Here is an 18,904-nt window from a genome sequence, read left to right on the forward strand (position 1 = left end):
TCCTCTGTGCTGCAGTGTGTGATGGCCCATTGAAATAATGTTCTAATGCAGCTTCATTTGTGAATGTTGGGATGATTGCTTATGTAGTTCAGTATTTGGTCAGTATGTATTGTTTTCCTGTGAACACTCATTTGAAGTTCCCCATTGGCTATTTGCTCTAGAAGAAATGGTAGCCCACAAACCCACCAAAACACTAAAACAGCAGCTAATGAACTTGAAAGACCCTGTACAGACAACAAGCAAAACTAATGTCATTCACAAAATAGCTTGCAAGAACTGTAACAAACACTACATTGGACAAAACAGGCAGAAAACTAGCCACCAAAATACATTAACATCAACTTGCCACAAAAAACCATGACTCACTATCACTAGTATCCTTAAATACAGATGAGGAAGGACACCACTTTGACTGGGACAACACATCCATCCCAGAGGACAAGCCAAGCAGAGACATGCACGAGAATTCCTAGAAGCATGGCATTCCAACAAACTTTATCAACAAACACACTGATTTGGACCCATTTACCAACCTCTGAGAAAAAGAACTAGAAATTACATCACCACAGGAAATGATGTCACCAACCCATGAAAAACTAAACACATAAATAGAAAGCAGGTCACTAATACCAGTGCTTCACCGAAAGCTCACTGATGATGGTGATGGAACGTCTGAAAATGAACCTTCCAGCTCAGGAAGCAAACTTACATCCAGAACCTCAACCTGAGCTACAAATCTTCTCAAAACTCACGAGTAGTGACCTGGATGATAGAACTGAATGTACAATGGCCAATTTTGCAAATGACACAAGGATAGCTGGGGAAGCAAGACATGCGGATGACACCAAGAAGTTACAGAGGCATATAGACAGATAAAGCAAGTGAGCAAAAATTGACACATGGAACTCTGCTCCTGTGACAGATGATCTTATCATTTTCTACTCTGTACTAAATTTCATTTTTGTGGGATCAGCAAATTATCTTCCCTATGACCCGGATCAAATCTCCTGTATATGGGAAAAGATTGACCCGTGAGATATTCCACATCCAAATGCATCTAAGTGAGAAACACCAGAGTTGTTCAATAAAATTGCTGACCAGCCACTGTTGCTATGGCAAAAGTAAATTACCGTGTCCATTAACTTTAGTAGAATATCCATAAATACAGTTGCACATTACAGATAAATGGACAATATCTACCATCATTTGGAAGCTAAGCATTCACAACATTTTAGTAGATTGAATCTTTTTGACATTCATGGGATTTGGCTGCAACTGGATGGCATTTACTGCCCATCCCTATATACCCTTGAGAAGGTTTTGCAGAGTTGCATTCTCGAACCTCTGCAGTCCATTTGCATTAGATGGACCCACAATACCATTAGGAAGGGAGTTTCAGGATTTTGACCCAATGACGCTGAAGGAATAGTGATATATTTCCAAGACAGGATGTCGCCTGCCTTGGAGAGGAATTTGCAGGTTGGTGTTCCATGTTTCTATTGCTCTTGTCCTTCTAGGTGGCAGGTATTCTGCACTTGTAAGATGCTGTTCAAAGTTGCTTGGTGAATTTCTGACCTGCATTTTGTTGATGGTACACACTGCTGCTAATCAGCCTCATTGGTGGATTGACTGAATGTTTGCGGATGTGGTTCCAATCAAATGGACTGCTTTCTCCTGGATGGTGTCAAGATTCTGAGTGTTGTTGGAGCTGTACTCATCCAGTCAAGTAATCCATCGCACTCCTGATGAGGGACTTGTAAATATTGAACACATTTTGAGGTTAGAGGTGTGTTCTCACTGCAGGACTCCTAGCCACTGATCTGCTAATGTAGCCAGAGTGTTTATATGTATAGTTTTTTTTTATTCACAGGATGTGGGCATCATTAGTTAAGCCAAAATGTATTACCCACCCCTATTTGCTCAGAGGGCAGTTGAGAGTCAACCATATTTCTATGGATTGGGAGTCACATTTAGGCCAGACTGACAATTTTCTTCCCGAAAGGACATAGGTTTTTCCTGACAATCAACAATGGTTTCATGGTCATCTTTTAACTCCATATTCTGTTATTATTGAATTCAAATTCCACCATCTGCCATGGCTGGAATCAAACCTAGGTACCCAGAACACTACCTGGCTCTCTAGATTAATTGCCTACTGATAATACCATTAGGCCATTGCTTTCCCTTTTTCAGTTCAGTTTATGGTCAATTCCCAGGATGATAATAGTGGGGGATTTATAGATGATAATGCCATCGCATATCAAAGGGTGTCACCTGGATTCTCTTTTGTTGGAGATGAAGTACTGGCACAGTACTTGTGTGGCTAGAATCCTATGTGCTACTTGTCAGCCCAAAAGACCACTCCCTCCGTGACTCCCTCATGAGGTTCACACTCCCCACCAATCCAACCTCCACTCCCGGCACCTTCCCCTGAAACCGCAAGAAATGCAAAACTTGCGCCAACACCTCCCCCCTTACTTCCCTCCAAGGCCCCAAGGGATCCTTCCATATCCACCACAAATTCACCTGCACCTCCACACATATCATTTACTGCATCCGCTGCACCCGATGGGGCCTCCTCTATATTAGGGAGACAGGCCACCTACTTGCGGAACGTTTCAGAAAACACCTTTGGGACACCCGGACCAACCAACCCAACCACCCCGTGGCTCAACACTTCAACTCCCCTTCCCACTCCACCAAGGACATGCAGGTCCTTGAACTCCTCCATCACCAGACCATAGCAACACGACGGATGGAGGAAGAGCGCCTCATCTTCTGCCTAGGAACCCTCCAACCACAAAGGATGAACCTAGATTTCCCCAGTTTCCTCATTTCCCCTCCCCTCACCTTGTCTCAGTCCCAACCCTCGAACTCAGCACCGCCTTCCAAACCTACAATCTTCTTCCTGACCTCTCCGCCCACACCTCCACTCCGGTCTATCACCCTCACCTTGACCTCCTTCCACCTATCGCATTTCTAACGCCCCCTCCCCCCAGTCCCTCCTCCCTTCCTTTTATCTTAGCCTGCTGGACACACTTTCCTCATTCCTGAAGAAGGGCTCATGCCCAAAACATCAATTCTCCTGCTCCTTGGATGCTGCCTGACCTGTTGCGCTTTTCCAGCAACACATTTTCAGCTCTGCATATAAACATGGTCTACTTCAATGTCTTCAGCAGAATGCACATATTTGCTGGAGTTTATAGAAATGAGAAAATATGTGAAAATTTGATATTTGCGATCTTGACAACATAGATGCTGAGAGATTATTTTGCCTTGCTGGAGCCTAGAACCAAGTATCATTGTTTCTCAATAAGAAATGAAGCATTTAGGACCAAGGGGAGGCATAATTCTTTCACTCAGCCATTGTAAATTTTTGTAATTTTCTGCCCACAGAGGATTGTGGCACCCTGATAATGAGTATAGTGAAGACAGAGTTTTTTGAAATTATATCCTAGAGTGGTGCTGGAAAAACACAGCAGTTCAGGCAGCATCCGAGGAGCAGGAAAATCGACGTTGCGGGCAAAAGCCCTTCATCAAGAATATTCCTGATGAAGGGCTTTCGCCCGAAACATCTATTTTCCTGCTCCTCGGATGCTGCCTGAACTGCTGTGCTTTTCCAGCCCCACTCTAATCTGGAATCTGATTTCCAGCATCTGCAGTCTTTGTTTTTACCTTTGTGAAATTATGCAAGTCAAGAAATAGGGTGGGGTACTGAAGGCCAATGAAGGTTTGAGGTGCTGTACAGCCAAGTGCTCCTATGTCTTCCTTCATCACTTTTATCAAAAATATGTGCAAACATGTTAAAAACTGAAAGAAATGTGGACACTGTAAATAAGAAACAAAAACCAAAATTGCTGGAAAATCTCAGCAGGTCGAGTGGCATCTGTGGAGAGAAATCGGAGTTGATGTTTCGTGTCAAGTGACTCTTCCTCAGAGATGATAGAAATGTATTTATTTTCTGATAATTTTACCAACAAACATACAAAAAGTTAAAGTGCTCATTTGCATACTGTACAAATATGTAGATTGAGCTCACATGCCCAACATCAGTGTGCATTATTCATTTGTTATTTGCTGATCAGATATGAAACTAACCAATTCTGGACTGATCTGGATGAGTGAGGAGCGAAGAACGTTCCATCACACTCCTGTTGTGCTTTATAGAGGGTAGACAGGCTTTGGGAAGTTAGGAAATGAGTTACTTGCCATATACGTAGTTCTAAACTTCTGACCTTGGAGCCATAAAATATGTGGCTGGTGTCAAACTGATGGACTATGGACTATTGGCTTTGAATTTTAACACCTGATTTAAACAGCTGGGACTTCATGGACTCAAATGGTTTTAAAAAAGGACCAAATACGCTGAATTAAAATAATCACAGGCATCACCATCACCATATAGGTCTGCCAAGTTGCATTGTACCAATGTGTATTAGACAACTGAGCCTGAGCAGTAATAATTATATTACCCCAACACAATTAAAATAATCAACTGCCTTCCCTGGGAGGAATCAAATGGTCCTCATCTCCTATTTCTTTTTCACCATCATAAAAACTTTCACATACTGAAGCTGAAATCTGGATATAAAGAACTCCAGCACACAGATTATGCAAACAAGCTGTTACTTTAAGCGGTGTATCGTAGAGCTTAGGGTGATTGCAGAAAAGGTAAAGAACAATTAATTAGGTGAAAACCTGCTTCAATTGGGGTAAGAATGAATTTTGGTCAAATAGAGTCAAAATGTAGCAGGAGAAACAATAGGTGAACAAAGGGCTACTCTCAAAGAAGAGATGCTTTGGGCATAGCCAATGAAAACTTTCTTGAATGGGGAAGTTGGGGCTAACAAATCTAGTCCCTGGATGACATACGAGGTAAAAATTCTGATAAACAAGAAAAAATGTGCTTAACAGATATCCAGGAGGAAATACCATTGAAAAAAAAGGCATTTCAAAAGGCACTTGGATGGGTATACGAACAGGAAGGGTTTACAGGGATACTGGCTAAATGTTGCTAAATGGTATGATATTTATTCAGAATGTCTGGTCAGCATGGACAAGTTGGACCAAAGGGTCTGTTCCCGTACTGTATATCTCTATGACTCTAAGTTCTCTCTGTGGCAGAAGCAGTCATGATAGACTTTGACTATCAAACTAGTCTTGACTATCAAACAGCAGGCTGGAGAGGACACCTTCTCTACCTCTCAAGAAGAAAAGCCAAGTTACAAGACTGACTGTAAGTAAAGATTAGGAAAGCAGCACTTTAAAGTTAACTGCACCATCTCTACTGCTGACAATCAACAAACTAACTGTCTCAGATTAGAATCTCCTTCCTCAAGGACACCTTCAGATATGTAAATTGTACATCATTTTGTCTTTATTTTTATCTGCTTTTTAACTTTATACTTTCTTGTGGATGTCTCACCGTCTGTGCGTATGACTCCCTGAAGGCCATATGCTTGACAACATGTCTCAGGGTTAGCAAGTGATAAACTTGCTACTTTAACTCAAAATAGCCATGTCATAGAGATGTACAGCACTGAAACAGACCCTTCGGTCTAACCCATCCATGCCAACCAGATATCCCAACCCAACCTAGTCCCACCTGCCAGCACCTGGCCCATACGCCTCCAAACCCTTCCTATTTATATACCCAACCAAATGCCTCTTAAGTGTTGCAATTTTACCAGCTTCCACCACTTCCTCTGGCAGCTTATTTCATACACGTATCACCCTCTGTGTGATTCAGCAAATACAGCAATTACAGTGAAAAGAATAGTTAACAACATCTTATTTGGAGAAGGGTACAACTGTATGCTAAAAAAAGAATTTGAACCTTTTGGAGACCAACTAGGCTGGTTGCAAAGAGGGCGCTAATTCACCCTGCCTCACTTGCTTGTAGCACTAGTCAAGTTATATTTTGATGCCATCACAGGATAGCAATTTGGAAGGAAACCAAAATCAAAGTTTTCATTTGCAGAATTCTCAAATATTTCAATATGGTAATATAATGGATGAAAACTAATGTCTGTTCAAATACATTCTATTAAAATTTATTGCCACAATTCTTAGTTTATTTATAATCAGAAGCGTTCACCTCCTGTTATCTTTATAGTCACAAGTACAAATATTAGTTGTCATGTTTTATTGGAATAAGGGAAGATTTTTCTGAAGATTGAAAGTGGAGAAATAATCACCAATACACTAATGTACATAAAATGTAACTATGTAATTCGATTCTAAGAAAACTGAAAATTGGCTTTCTTCATAAAAACTTATTCTCAATAATAATCATCTACACCATTGTTTTACCATAACTGAACAAATCAACTTCATTTTTTATTTGGAATTACAAGAATTTTTGTGATTTTACTAGTGCTTTGGAGATTACCCACTGCAATTATGTCCTTTTATCTACATCAATTGGAACTCATTGACTTTGATCATTTGAAGCCTACCAAAGCAATATCTTAGAGTGGGGATTACAAACGTAAGATAAGTATATTAAATCATAAATTACAAAATGGCAAAGAAAACCTTTGTCAGACTTAATACTTGGCTCTGACAGTTTTGAATATGTTTAATTTCCAAATGTATATTATTGACAGAAGAAGCAACTAAACTGTGTTCTACCAGGCCACCCAACTCCTGACCTCGTTACAACCTTTGTTCAAACATGAAAATAAGACCCGATCTTCAGAGGTGAGGTGAGAGTGACAGCCCTTGACTTCAAGGCTACATTCAACTGAGTGTGGCATCAAGGAACCCTAGCAAAACTGGATTCAAGAGAATCATATGGCAAACTCTCTGCTGGCTGTAGTCACACCTGACACATAGGAAGACAGTTGCAGTTGTTGGAGGTCAGTCATCTCAGCTGTAGGATAATCCTGCAAGAGTTCTTCAGGGTAGTGTCCAAGGCCCAACCACCTTCAGCTCAATGATGTTCGCTCCATCATAGGTCAGAAAAATGGATGTTTACCAATGATTGCACAATGTTCAGCACATTCACAACTCCTCAGATACTGAAGCATTCCATGATCAAATACACCAGATTTGGACAATATCCACGCTTGGGCTGACAAGTAGTAAGTAACATTTACACCACACAAATGCCAAGCAATGACTATCTCCAATGAGAGAGAATCTCATCACTACCCCTTGACATTGAATAGTATCACAGAATCCCCCACTACAAACATCCTTGGGGTTTCCATTGACCAGAAACTCAACTGGACTCTTCCCATATTCACAATGGTTACAAGAGTAGGTCAGAGTCTAGGAATACTGTAGTGAGTAAATCATCTCCTGAGTCTGTAAAGCTTGTCCACCATCTATAAGGCATAAGTGAGGAGTATGTGGAATTCTCCCCACTTGCCTGGATAAGTGCTGCTTCAACACCACTCAAGAAGCTTGACACCATCCAAAACAAAGCTGCCTGCTTAATTGAGACCACATCCACAATCAATGCTCAGGAGCAGCAATGTGTACCATCTACAAGATGCACTGCAGAAATTCACAAAAAATCCTCAGAAAGCACTTTCCAAACTCACGACCACTCCCATCTAGAAGGACAAGTGCAACAGATGCATGGGAACCACTACAAGCTCCTCCCCAAGCCACTCAACATTCTGACCTGGAAATTTATCTCTGTTCCTTCCATGTTGCTGAGTCAAAATCCTGGAATTCACTCCTTAAGGAAGCTGAGGGTCCACCTACAGCAGATGGATTGCAGTGGTTGAAGGCGGCAGCTAACCATCACCTTCTCAATGGTAACTAAGGATTGGCAATAAAACATCTGGCCAGCTAGAGATATCCACGTCTCACGAATGAATAAAATAACCGAAGTTGTGCATGCTGCAATAAGTCTGTACCTGCATGAAAGCACACGTGACAAACTTTCAATTAATCTGTACTTTAAAAAAAATCACATCTCAATTAATAATCTGGAAGTCTGCTGAATGACAATGATTGAACAAATCAAGTTCCGTTTTTATGAATTTTTACCATTTCAGGATCCTACTCAATAATAATTTGGCCAATTGCTTTTGATAACTAAGTAAATTAAACTGTGTTTTGAAAATACTGAACCCAATGTAATGAAGCGCTTTTGATGGATTAAATTAAAGGTCTCTGCAGACTGAGACTGAAGACTTCAGTTGATACAATTAAAAGGACTACAGAAACAAATACTTTCTCTACCTTTGCATCTTTGGCCATCCAACATTATCCACAGTTTAAGCCTTTTTGTTGTGTTCCCTAACTTTCTCATCGGAGCATCTATATTTTTAGAGCATTAATAAGTATTTCAGGGATTTACACAACTCCAGTAATTTAAATCTCAAGACTTCAATCATCTCTCTTCTGTGTATGTGATTTATTAAAATAAATATATATTCCAGGTTCTCTCAAACAAGACTAGTTTAATAAGACAAATTAATCTGAACAAAGTAAGTTAATATCCATCTTGAAATACTGGCATAAAATTAATGTAATTTTCCTGACGTGGAGTAGATCTAATTTTCCATTTCGAAGGTTAAAGAAGTAACATTATAGTCAACCGAAATTCACAATTTTTAGTCAATTGTAACTGGGTAACTCTCAGGAAAAGACAAGTGACCTTGTTGTGTGCAACTGGCCAAATGTACTATGAATATAGCTGCCAAGCATTTTAGTGTTACACATACCAATGCCATATCACATTTGCCTCAAGTGCAGAGGTAAGCATTCTATTTCAGTTCCTTCTCATACAGCTGAACAAAATTTTCTCATATACCAGTAGTTTCATAACAGAACTTCAAAGTATTTATTTTAGACACTGAGTTCTAAATTGCAGAAAATTATAAAACTGTTACAACTTAATTCTAAATCAATAAGTTATGTAACTTTTCCTCAATGAAGTAAATGCAAGATTTACCTGTATTGGAAGACAAAAAGAATTAAACGCTGAACAGTCCCCTTCAGGTTTAAAAGAAAAGCAACCTGTTCTCCGATCAATAATTCATTCTGGGTGACTTTTTTCCAGTTGTGCAGCCTTTGATTTAAAACAACTGATTCATTGAATAATCAGGACCTCAGAGGTATATAGTGTAATACCATGTAATAGATTAAGCCAGCAGCAAAGAATTTTAGTTTTGGAATCAAACAATAAATATCAGTTTAATTTTTGTTCGTGAAATGGATGTAATATGGACTTTTAAAAGGGTTTTGTTAAATTACCATATACAATTATAGAATCGTATAGCACAGAAGGAGGTCATTTGAGTCATTAAGTCAGTACTGGCTCTTTCAAATTATTTAGTCACAGTTCCCTGTTCTTTCCCCATATCCTTTCAATTTTCATCTCATACAGGCTTATCTGGAAAGTAGAAGCATGTGGGATGAAAGAGGCAGTAGTAATTTGGGTACATAATTGGCCAACAGTTAAACAGCACAGAGTTATGATCAAATGAAAGTATTTTTGCTTGGAAAGAAGGATGCAGTGTGATCCCTGTGGGACCATTATTTTTCTTGTTATATACAAATAACCTAGACTTGGGAATAGGAGTTATATTTTAACACTTCCAAATAAAAGACTTAGATGCAAAAGTCTTCTTCTGTCCACAAGGCATAAGGCTGTTGAAGCACATTTCTGTAGCTCACTGCATGTCACTTGCCTGAAGCCAGAGACTACTGTTTGGAGAGTGTCAATCTGGAAACTCTCTCACCCTTACTACCAGCCACTTGTGAATTTGATGCCTACCAGCTGATTATCCACATGTTCTACCAAGTTATGTATACTCCTTCTGTGGCCATGAAGTTCTGCAAAGGGACTCAAATACAGAACATTGTGTTACAAAGCCTCATTCCACAGGGTTTTTAGGAATGTAATATCCAATGAGTAAGATTATTGCAAACTTTAGCAGGACTTAGAAAAAAAAAGGAATGAAATGGGCAGATTGATGGAAAACGCAAGGTGATACACTTTGAGATGAACCAATATGAAGGGGCTGCATTGTATGGAGGACCACAGGACACACATTCACATATTTTTGAAGGTAGCTAAATATATTGATAAGGCAATTAAGAAACTTAAGAGGATATACAATATAAAACATCACAGTACAATGTGGACTTCACCAGTTTCCTCATTTCCCCTTACCCCAGTTCCAACCTTCCAGCTCAGCACTGTCCCCATGACCTGACAATCTCCTTTCCCACCTATCCGTTCCACCCTCCCTCTGACCTATCACGTCCACCCCCATTCACCTATTGTACTCTTTGCTACCTTCCCCCCTCCTCCTCTCTGACCTATCACCTCCATCCCCACCCCCATTCACCTATTGTACTCTTTGCTACCTTCCCCCACTCTCCTCTCTGACCTATCATCTCCATCCCCACCCCATTCACCTATTGTACTCTTTGCTACCTTCCCCCACCCTCCTCTCTGACCTATCATCTCCATCCCCACCCCAATTCACCTATTGTACTCTTTACTAACTTCTCCTCAGCTCCACCCACCCCCCATATGTCTCTCCACCCTGGAGCCTCCCTGCCTCTATTCCTGAAGGGCTTTTGCCCGAAATTTCGATTTTCCTGCTCCTCAGATGCTGCCTGACGTGCTGTGCTTTTCTAGCACCACTCTAATCTAGACACTGGTTTCCAGCATCTGCAGTACTCACTTTTGCCTACCTTAAAACTATGACCCCTCCTGGCAGTCAATCCTGGAGTAAAAAATGAGGTCTGCAGATGCTGGAGATCACAGCTGAACATGTGTTGCTGGTTAAAGCACAGCAGGTTAGGCAGCATCTCAGGAATAGGGAATTCGACGTTTCGAGCATAAGCCCTTCATCAGGAATGCATGATGAATCCTGATGAAGGGCTTATGCTCGAAATGTCGAATTCCCTATTCCTGAGATGCTGCCTAACCTGCTGTGCTTTAACTAGCAACACATGTTCAGCTGGCAGTCAATCCTGCCCTGGGGAAAAGTCACTGGCTATGGACACCACCCATGCCTCTCATTACCGTGTACACCTCGATCAGGTCACCTCTCTTCCTCCATATCTCCAGGGAGAAAAGTCCGAGCTTAGTCAACCTCTCTTCGTAAGACAAACCCTCCAGTCCAGGCAGCATCCTGGTAAACCTTCTTTGCACCCCCTCCAAAGCTGCTGCATCTTTTCTATAATAGGATGACCAGAACTGGACACAATATTCCAAATGTGGTCTCACCAGAGTTTTGTAGAGCTGCATCAAATTCTCATGGCTCTTAAACTCGATCCCCCTGTTAATGAAAGCCAAAACACCATATGCTTTCTTAACAACCCTATCCACCTGGGATGCAAGTTTGAGGGATCTATGTACTTGAACACCAAGATTCCACTGTTCCTCCACACTGCCAAGAATCCTGTCTTTAAAGCTATATTCAGCATTCAAGTTCAACCTTTCAAAATGCATCACTTCACATTTATAGAGGTTGAACTCAATCTGCCATTTCTCAGCCCAGCTCTACATCCTGTCAATGTCACATTGCAGCCTGCAACAGCCTCGATACAATCAACAGCACCTCCAACGTTTGAGTCATGGGCAAATTTAGTAACCCACCTTTCAAGCTCCTCATCCAAGTCATTTATAAAACTACAAAGAGCAGAGGACCAAGAGCAGAACCCTGCGGGACACCACTCACCTCTGACCTCCAGGCAGAGTACTTTGCATCTATAACCACTCTCTGTCTTCTGTCAGCCAATCAATTCTGAATCCAGATAGCCAAATCTCCCGGTATCCTCTACCTCCTGACTTTATGAATGAGCCTACCATGGGGAACCTTATCAAATGCCTTGCTGAAGTCCACATACACCACATCCACTGCCTGACATTTGTCAATCTGTTTCGTCACCCCCTCAAAGAACTCAATAAGATTAGTGAGGTGTGACCTCCTCCTCACAAAGCCATGCTGACCACTTTTAATCACACTATGCTTTTCCAAATAGTCATAAATCCTATCCCTCAGAATTCTTTCCAAAATCTTGCTGACCACAGACATAAGACTGACTGGTCTGTAATTGCCAGGGTTTTCCGTATTACCCTTCTTGAAAAGAGAGACAACATTCGCCTCTCTCCAATCCTCCAGTATGACTCTTGTGAAGAGTGAAGAAGCAAAGATCTTCGCCAGTGGCTTAGCAACCTCCTTTCTCACTTCCCAGAGCAACCTAGGGTAAATCTGGTCTGGTCCTGGGGACTTATCAATCTTAACGTTTGCCAAAACTTCCAGCACATCAACTTCCTCAATCGCGATTTGTTCAAGCCTGTTTCCCGGCTCCTTCTTTCACAAAAAGGTCCCTTTCCTTAGTGAAAACTGAAGCAAAAAATTCATTGAGGGCTTCCCCTATCTGCTCAGACTCCACGCACAAGTTCCCTATGCTATCCCTGATCCCTACCTTCTCCCTGATCATTCTCTTATTTCTCACGTATGAGTATGAACCTTTGGGTTCTCCCTAATCCTTCCTGCCAAGCCTTTCTCGTGTCCCCTTCTGGCTGTCCTCAGTCCATTTTTGAGTTCCTTTCTAGTAAGCCTCTAATCCTCTAAAGCTGAGCTAGATCCTTGCTTCCTTACATAAGCTGCCTTCTTCCTTTTGACGAGAAGCTCCCCTGCTCTCATCATCCAAAGCACGTAATCTTACCCCTTCTTACCTGTCTCAGAGGAACAAATTTATGCATCACTCGCAACAACTGCTCCTTAAACAGTCTCCACATGTCTGCTGTGCCCTTTCTGTGGAACAATTGCTCCCAGTCTGTGTTTCCCAACTCCTGTCTAATAGCGTCATAATTTTTTCCCCAATTAAATATCTTCCCATGGTAGCTCCTCCTTTCTCTCTCCATGGCCATGGTAAATGTGAGGCAGTTGTGGTCACTGTCACCAAAGTGTTCTCCCACCGCAAGATCTGATACCTGTCCTGGCTCATTGCTGAGCACCAAATCCAAAATGGCCTCGCCCCTCGTTTTCTTTTGGAACCAGGGCATTCAACAAAAAAGAGAGAAATACTGCAAACCTTTATAAATCCTCATTTAGAGTATGATATACAGTTCTGGGCAACATTTTAAGAATATAAAAGCTCTAGAAATACAAATTAGGGAGGTTTACTAGAATGGTATCAAAAATAAGGGAAATCAATTCCACGAGAAGCTTGGTGTTGCCCTTAGAGTAGAGATGGTAACAGAGGTGTTCAAAATTATAAACACTTTATGAACGGGAAAAAAAATGTTTCTTCTGACCAGTGGATTTAAAACTGAAGGCCACAGATTAAAAATAATTACAAAAGAACTCAAGGGGGACCCAGGATGAATTTCTTCAGAAACGGTTTTTAAAAATTCTTTTAACAATATGAGGGTGTCGCTGGCTAGGCAACATTTATTGTCCATCCCTAATTGCCCAGAGGACAGTTAAGAGTCAACCACATTGCTGTGGGTCTGGGCTCACATGTAGGCCAGAACAGTAGGATGTAGGATGGCAGTTTCATTGCCTGAAGAACATTAGTGAATCAATTGGGTTTTTCCGGCAATTAGAGTCATAGAGATGTACAGCACAAAAACTGAGCCTTCGGTCCAATTTGTCCATGCTGATAAGATATCCAATCCCAATCTAGTCTCACCTGCCAGCACTTGGCCCATATCCCTCCAAAACCTTTCTACTCATATGCCCATCCAGACGCCTTTTAAATGTTCTAATTGTACCAGCCTCCACCACTTCCTCTGACAGCTCATTCCACACATGCACCATCCTCTGCATGAAAAGGTTGCCCCTTACGCCTCTTTTATATCTTTCCCCTCTCACCCTAAACCTACGCCCTCTAGTTCTGGACTCTCCCACTCCAGGGTAAAGACTTTGTCTATTTACCCTGTTCATGCCCGTCATGATTTTATAAACCTCTATAAAGTCACCCCTCAGCCTCCAACCCTCCAGGGAAAACAACCCCAGCCTGTTCAACCTCTCCCTTTCACTCAAATCCTCCAACCCTGGCAACATCCTTGTAAATCTTTTCTGAACCCTTTCAAGTTTCACAACATCCTTCCATGAGGAAGGAGACCAGAACTGCATTCAGTATTCTAAAAGTGGCCTAACCAATGTCCTGTACAGCCTCAGCATGACCTCCCAACTCTTGTACTCAATACTCTGATCAATAAAGAAAAGCATACCAAACACCTTCTTCACTATCATATCCACCTATGACTCTATTTTCAAGGAGCCATGGACAATGGATTTATAGTAGTTATTAGATCCTTAATTCCAGATATTTATTGAATTCAAATTCCACCATTTGCCATGGTGAGATTTGAACCCCTGTCTCCAGACCATGACCTGGGTATCTACATTAACAAGTCGAATGATAACACCACAAGACCATCACCTCCCATATTATAATACAGAGTATAGTTCCTGAGAGGGTATGTGAATTTTCAAAAGACATTTGGAATTATGAGCAAAATGCTGGAATGTGGGATTAAATTGGAAAGCTCTTTGCATTGGGAGAGGAGACTAAGAGGTGAAAAGATATAGTCTAGTCACTGTGTATGAGCAGTATCACAAATAAAGCACAGAGATACCAATTGTTTGCTATCTCCAGCAAAATTTAAATATATTTTTACCATGATTCCAAACCAACCAGGAGGATGTTCTGCTGGGTGTACAATTCTTAGTTAACACTTAAGATCAAAAGGAACATTTTCCTTGTTAAAACACTTTTTGTTTTACTGAACAGTCAGATAGCTTGCTGATTATATAGACTGAAACAAAACTTCACACTGAAGATGAACACTTCAATGAGAAATACAGCTGACAGATCAGAAAATATGAGTTAGTTAAATATAAATGTTACCATAGAATTCAAGCATTACATTTTAATGTACTGGTCTTATCGAAAGAAAAAGCTGGACACAGCTTCTCAGAAGGTCAAACATTAAAACTAATGTATAGTCTTATAATTTCTTATTCTGCATTTATAGAAATCAATACATATAAACATGTTTTGTCAGCTTAATATTGTTTCCATTGACAAAACTCAATCTAACTTTTTAAGGCCACTCTTAGTGTTATTACTTTACAAGTTGAAGGAGGAACAATGTCCATCAATAAAACCCTGAAAAATAAAGAAATTTAATTGGTTTCTGACACTGCACCAAGGCTTGTCCTAAAACATCTGTAAAAGCTGTATATGGTTTGAGAGTCCTAGAGTCACAGAGATATACAGCATGTAAACATACCCAGGGTCCAACTCGTCCATGCCAACCAGATAGCCTAAACTGGTCCAGTCCCATTTGCCAGCATTTGGCCCATATCCCTTTAAACACTTCCTATTTATGTAACTATCCAGATGCCTTTTAAATATTGTAATTGACCCACCTCCACCACTTCCTCTGGCAGCTCATTCCATATATGCACAACCCTCTGTGTGAAAAATTGCTCCTTAAGTTCCTTTTGAAAACTTTCTACTCTCACCTTAAACCTATGCCGTCTAGTTTTTGACTCCCCGACCTTGGGAAAAAGCCCTTGGCTATCTACTCTATCCATGCCCCTCATGATTTCATAAATCTCTATAAAGTCACCCCTTAGCCTCCGACACTCCAGGGGAAAAAGCCCCAACCTAAACAGCCGCTCCCTATAGCTCAAATCATCTAATCCAGCAACATACTCATAAATCTTTTCTGAACCCCTTTCAAGTTTCACAACATCTTTCTTATAGCAGGGAGACCAGAACTGAACACAATATTCCAAAAGTGGCCTAACCAACATCATGTACAGCTGCGACATGATATTCCAACTCTTACACTCAATGCACTGACCAATGAAGGCAAGCTTGCCAAACATCTTCTTCATTAACCTGTCTACCTGCGACTCCACTTTCAAGGAATTATGCACTTGCACCCCAAGGTGTCTTTGTTCACCAACACTCCCTAGGACTTTATCGTTAAGTGTCTAAGTCCTGTCTGATAGCCCTACCAAAATGCAGCACCTCACACTTATCTGAATTAAACTCCATCTGAACTTTTTGGTCCATTGGCCCATCTGATCAAGGTCCCACTGTACTCTGAGATAATCTCTTCACATCCATGACACCACCAAATTTGGTGTCATCTGCAAACTTATTGACCACACCTCCTATATCCACATCCAATTAATTTACATAATGACAATAAGCAGTGGACCCATCACGCTTGTGGCAACCACTGGTCACCGGCCTTCTGTCCAAAAAAATCCTTCCACCACCATCCTCTGTCTCAAAACTTCAAACCGAATTTGTATCCAAATGGCTAGCTCCTCTGGATTCCATGTGATCTAACCTTGCTATCCAGTCTATCAAGTGGAACCTTGTTGAATGCCTTGCTGAGGTCCATATAGACAGCGTCTACTGTTCTGCAATCATCAATCTTCTTTGTCACTTCTTCAAAAAATTCAATCAAGTTAATAAAGTGATTTTCCACGCACAGAGCTGTGTTGACTTTCCCAAATCCATCCTTGCTTTTCTAAATGCATGCAAATCCTTGCCTGCAGAATCCCCTCCAACAACTTACCCACACCCGACTGACATCAGTCTGACCGGTTAATAATTTCCTGGCTTTTCCTATCATTTTTCTTGAATAATGTCACTACGTTAGTCAACCTCTAGTCTTCTGGCACTTCACGTGTGGCAATCGATGGTACAAATATCACAGCAAGAGGTTCAGCAATCTTTTCCCTAGCTTCCCACAAAGTTCTGGGATATACCTGATCAAGTCCTGGGGATTTATCCACCTTTATGCATTTTGAGACATCCAGCATTTCCTCTTCTGTAATATGGAGACTTTTCAAGATATCACTATTTATTTAGGAGCAAATTATTGTAGATGCTGGAATCTGTACTGAAAACAAAAAAATGAGCTCTAAATAGTCATCTAGACTTGAAATGGTAGCTTGCTCTCTCTTCATGGATGCTGCCTGACTTGCTGCGATTTCCAGCATTTTTTGTTTTCACTGTTTATTTCCCATATTCCCTAGCTTCCGGAAGCACAATATCCTTCTGCACCATACATACAGATACAAAGTACTCATTTAACATCTCACCAATTTCGTGTGGTTCCACATAAGGCGGCCTTGCTGAGGGGTCTTATTCTTTCCCTCGTTACTTTTTTCCCTTAATGTATTTGTAGAATCTTTTTTACTCCGCCAAATTGTAATTTGTGTTGGCCATATTAAAGACATCCAGTTGTTTTGAGCTATAATACTTTAATTAATGGGCAATATTCTGAAATGCAAACTTTCACTTTTGAACTTGACTACAAATATCAGGAAAGCCAACTAGGTAACTTATCCCAGTGAAGAAGTCCCAGGTTTCAAATTCCCCAGAAAGCTCAGACAAACTGCATCACTTGAAACCATGCCAGAGAAAACGTGGCTAAATGCTCTCCAAATGGAACATGAGCACCAACTAAATTGTGCCTGTGACCATCCACCATTAACTGAGTTTCTGGCTTGAGTCACCTATTCTTAGTGGCATCAGAACGAATCACATTGTGTAGGCGAAGCTCTTGAATGGATTGTTAACCTCGACATCCAGGTATAAATTGCTTTCCCCGTCTTTAAAAAAACATCCCGACAAGAGACTATTCTGCTCACGACTGTCTTTACAACCGATACATCTCCAACCTTCCCACTGAGAACGTAGGGCGCTTCCTTAAATCTAACGAACAAAGCTGGATCAGACTTTTTGCCTTTTCCAAACCGAATACTTTGCGAACATTGCACCCGCCTGCTTTAAGTAGGGCAAAGTGTTGGTTAGCTCCTGAAAGTAAGCTTTGGGCAGCTGCATGCAAGCTCCGATTCCAGGCTGCTGACTGGAAGGAGTCATCTTTATTGATCAATGAAATATCACCCAGTCGACATATATCAAGTTTACTGCTTAAGCCCCGTTTGCATCACTCGCGGTATGAAATTGATACATTACGATTCGATGCATTTATTCAAACCCCACCATCACACAGATGTTGGCACAATACTCTGAAATGTAACATTGTCTATGCTGTTTATTAAACAATGCCGGTTTAAATATTGCTTTGCAAATCCAGGCCTATACTCGTTCATTGAAACAACTGAGACCAGTCTGTGTTCCCTACCTTTCGAAAATCAGTCGAATCATAAAAATGCAGAAAGCCAAAGGAAAGGCCAGGTAGAGGTCTTCCGCCTGCGGGAAAGTGGCTTCGTCCGTGCTTTTCAGGTCTGCCCATGTTACGTTGTGGGGCAGCCAAAACCTCTCGTTCCAGAACCAGGCTAGGATACCTGCCATGTTCAGTGTTTGGTGTGTACGACTGGGGACGATTGAATAGCTTGTGGTTGCAGCTGCTGAACACTGCCTGGATTGCTCTTGATTCTCTCTCTCTCTCTCTATGCTTGATGCACTTGGCCTGACTGGGTCGGTCGGACACACTACAGATTTCCTCTCCCTTTTTTCTCTCTCGTCTCTCCCTCTCTCTCCCTCTCACACACACATTGTGTCGCCTACCTCCAATGGGAAGTGTCACACACCATCCACTCCACACCAAGTGATTGGCTCCCACAACTGTCGCACACTATTCACCACAGCAAAAAGGAAAGTCTACCTACGGGTGAAAGTCAATGCACCATGTTACAGATGATTAAAGCAGATCGTTCTGAGTAATAAATGATAACAAAAATGTGATCTTCCAGTTCACGATTTATGCATGACTGACAGCGATAAAGATGGATAAATATATTAATCACAGCCCAAGATTATTATTTTCAGAATCGCCTAATAATGTTGCCATAACAATTATTGTCGAATCTTGCTCACTAGAATGAATAATACCAGGAGCAATATTGTAAAAAAGTATTTACAAAAGGTGAAACATTCTCTTCTAATAAAAAACATTTTTTTCTGATCA

The 18,904-nt window shown here is 41.1% G+C and overlaps 1 protein-coding gene across 2 annotated transcripts in view; it reads right to left on the reverse strand.

Annotated features, from left to right (window-relative positions):
* Window positions 1-18,498, reverse strand: part of cers6 (ceramide synthase 6) — a 259,453-nt gene extending 240,955 nt beyond the window's left edge. For both annotated transcript variants that reach the window (XM_060827866.1, XM_060827865.1), the window contains exon 1: window positions 18,119-18,498. In XM_060827866.1, coding sequence (XP_060683849.1) covers window positions 18,119-18,288 — 170 coding nt within the window. In that variant the 5' untranslated portion in view covers window positions 18,289-18,498. The remainder of the gene's footprint in view (window positions 1-18,118) is intronic.
* Between the last annotated feature and the right edge of the window lie 406 nt (window positions 18,499-18,904).

This window comes from Hemiscyllium ocellatum, chromosome 7 (genome assembly GCF_020745735.1).
Source record: "Hemiscyllium ocellatum isolate sHemOce1 chromosome 7, sHemOce1.pat.X.cur, whole genome shotgun sequence".
Taxonomy (NCBI): domain Eukaryota; kingdom Metazoa; phylum Chordata; class Chondrichthyes; order Orectolobiformes; family Hemiscylliidae; genus Hemiscyllium; species Hemiscyllium ocellatum.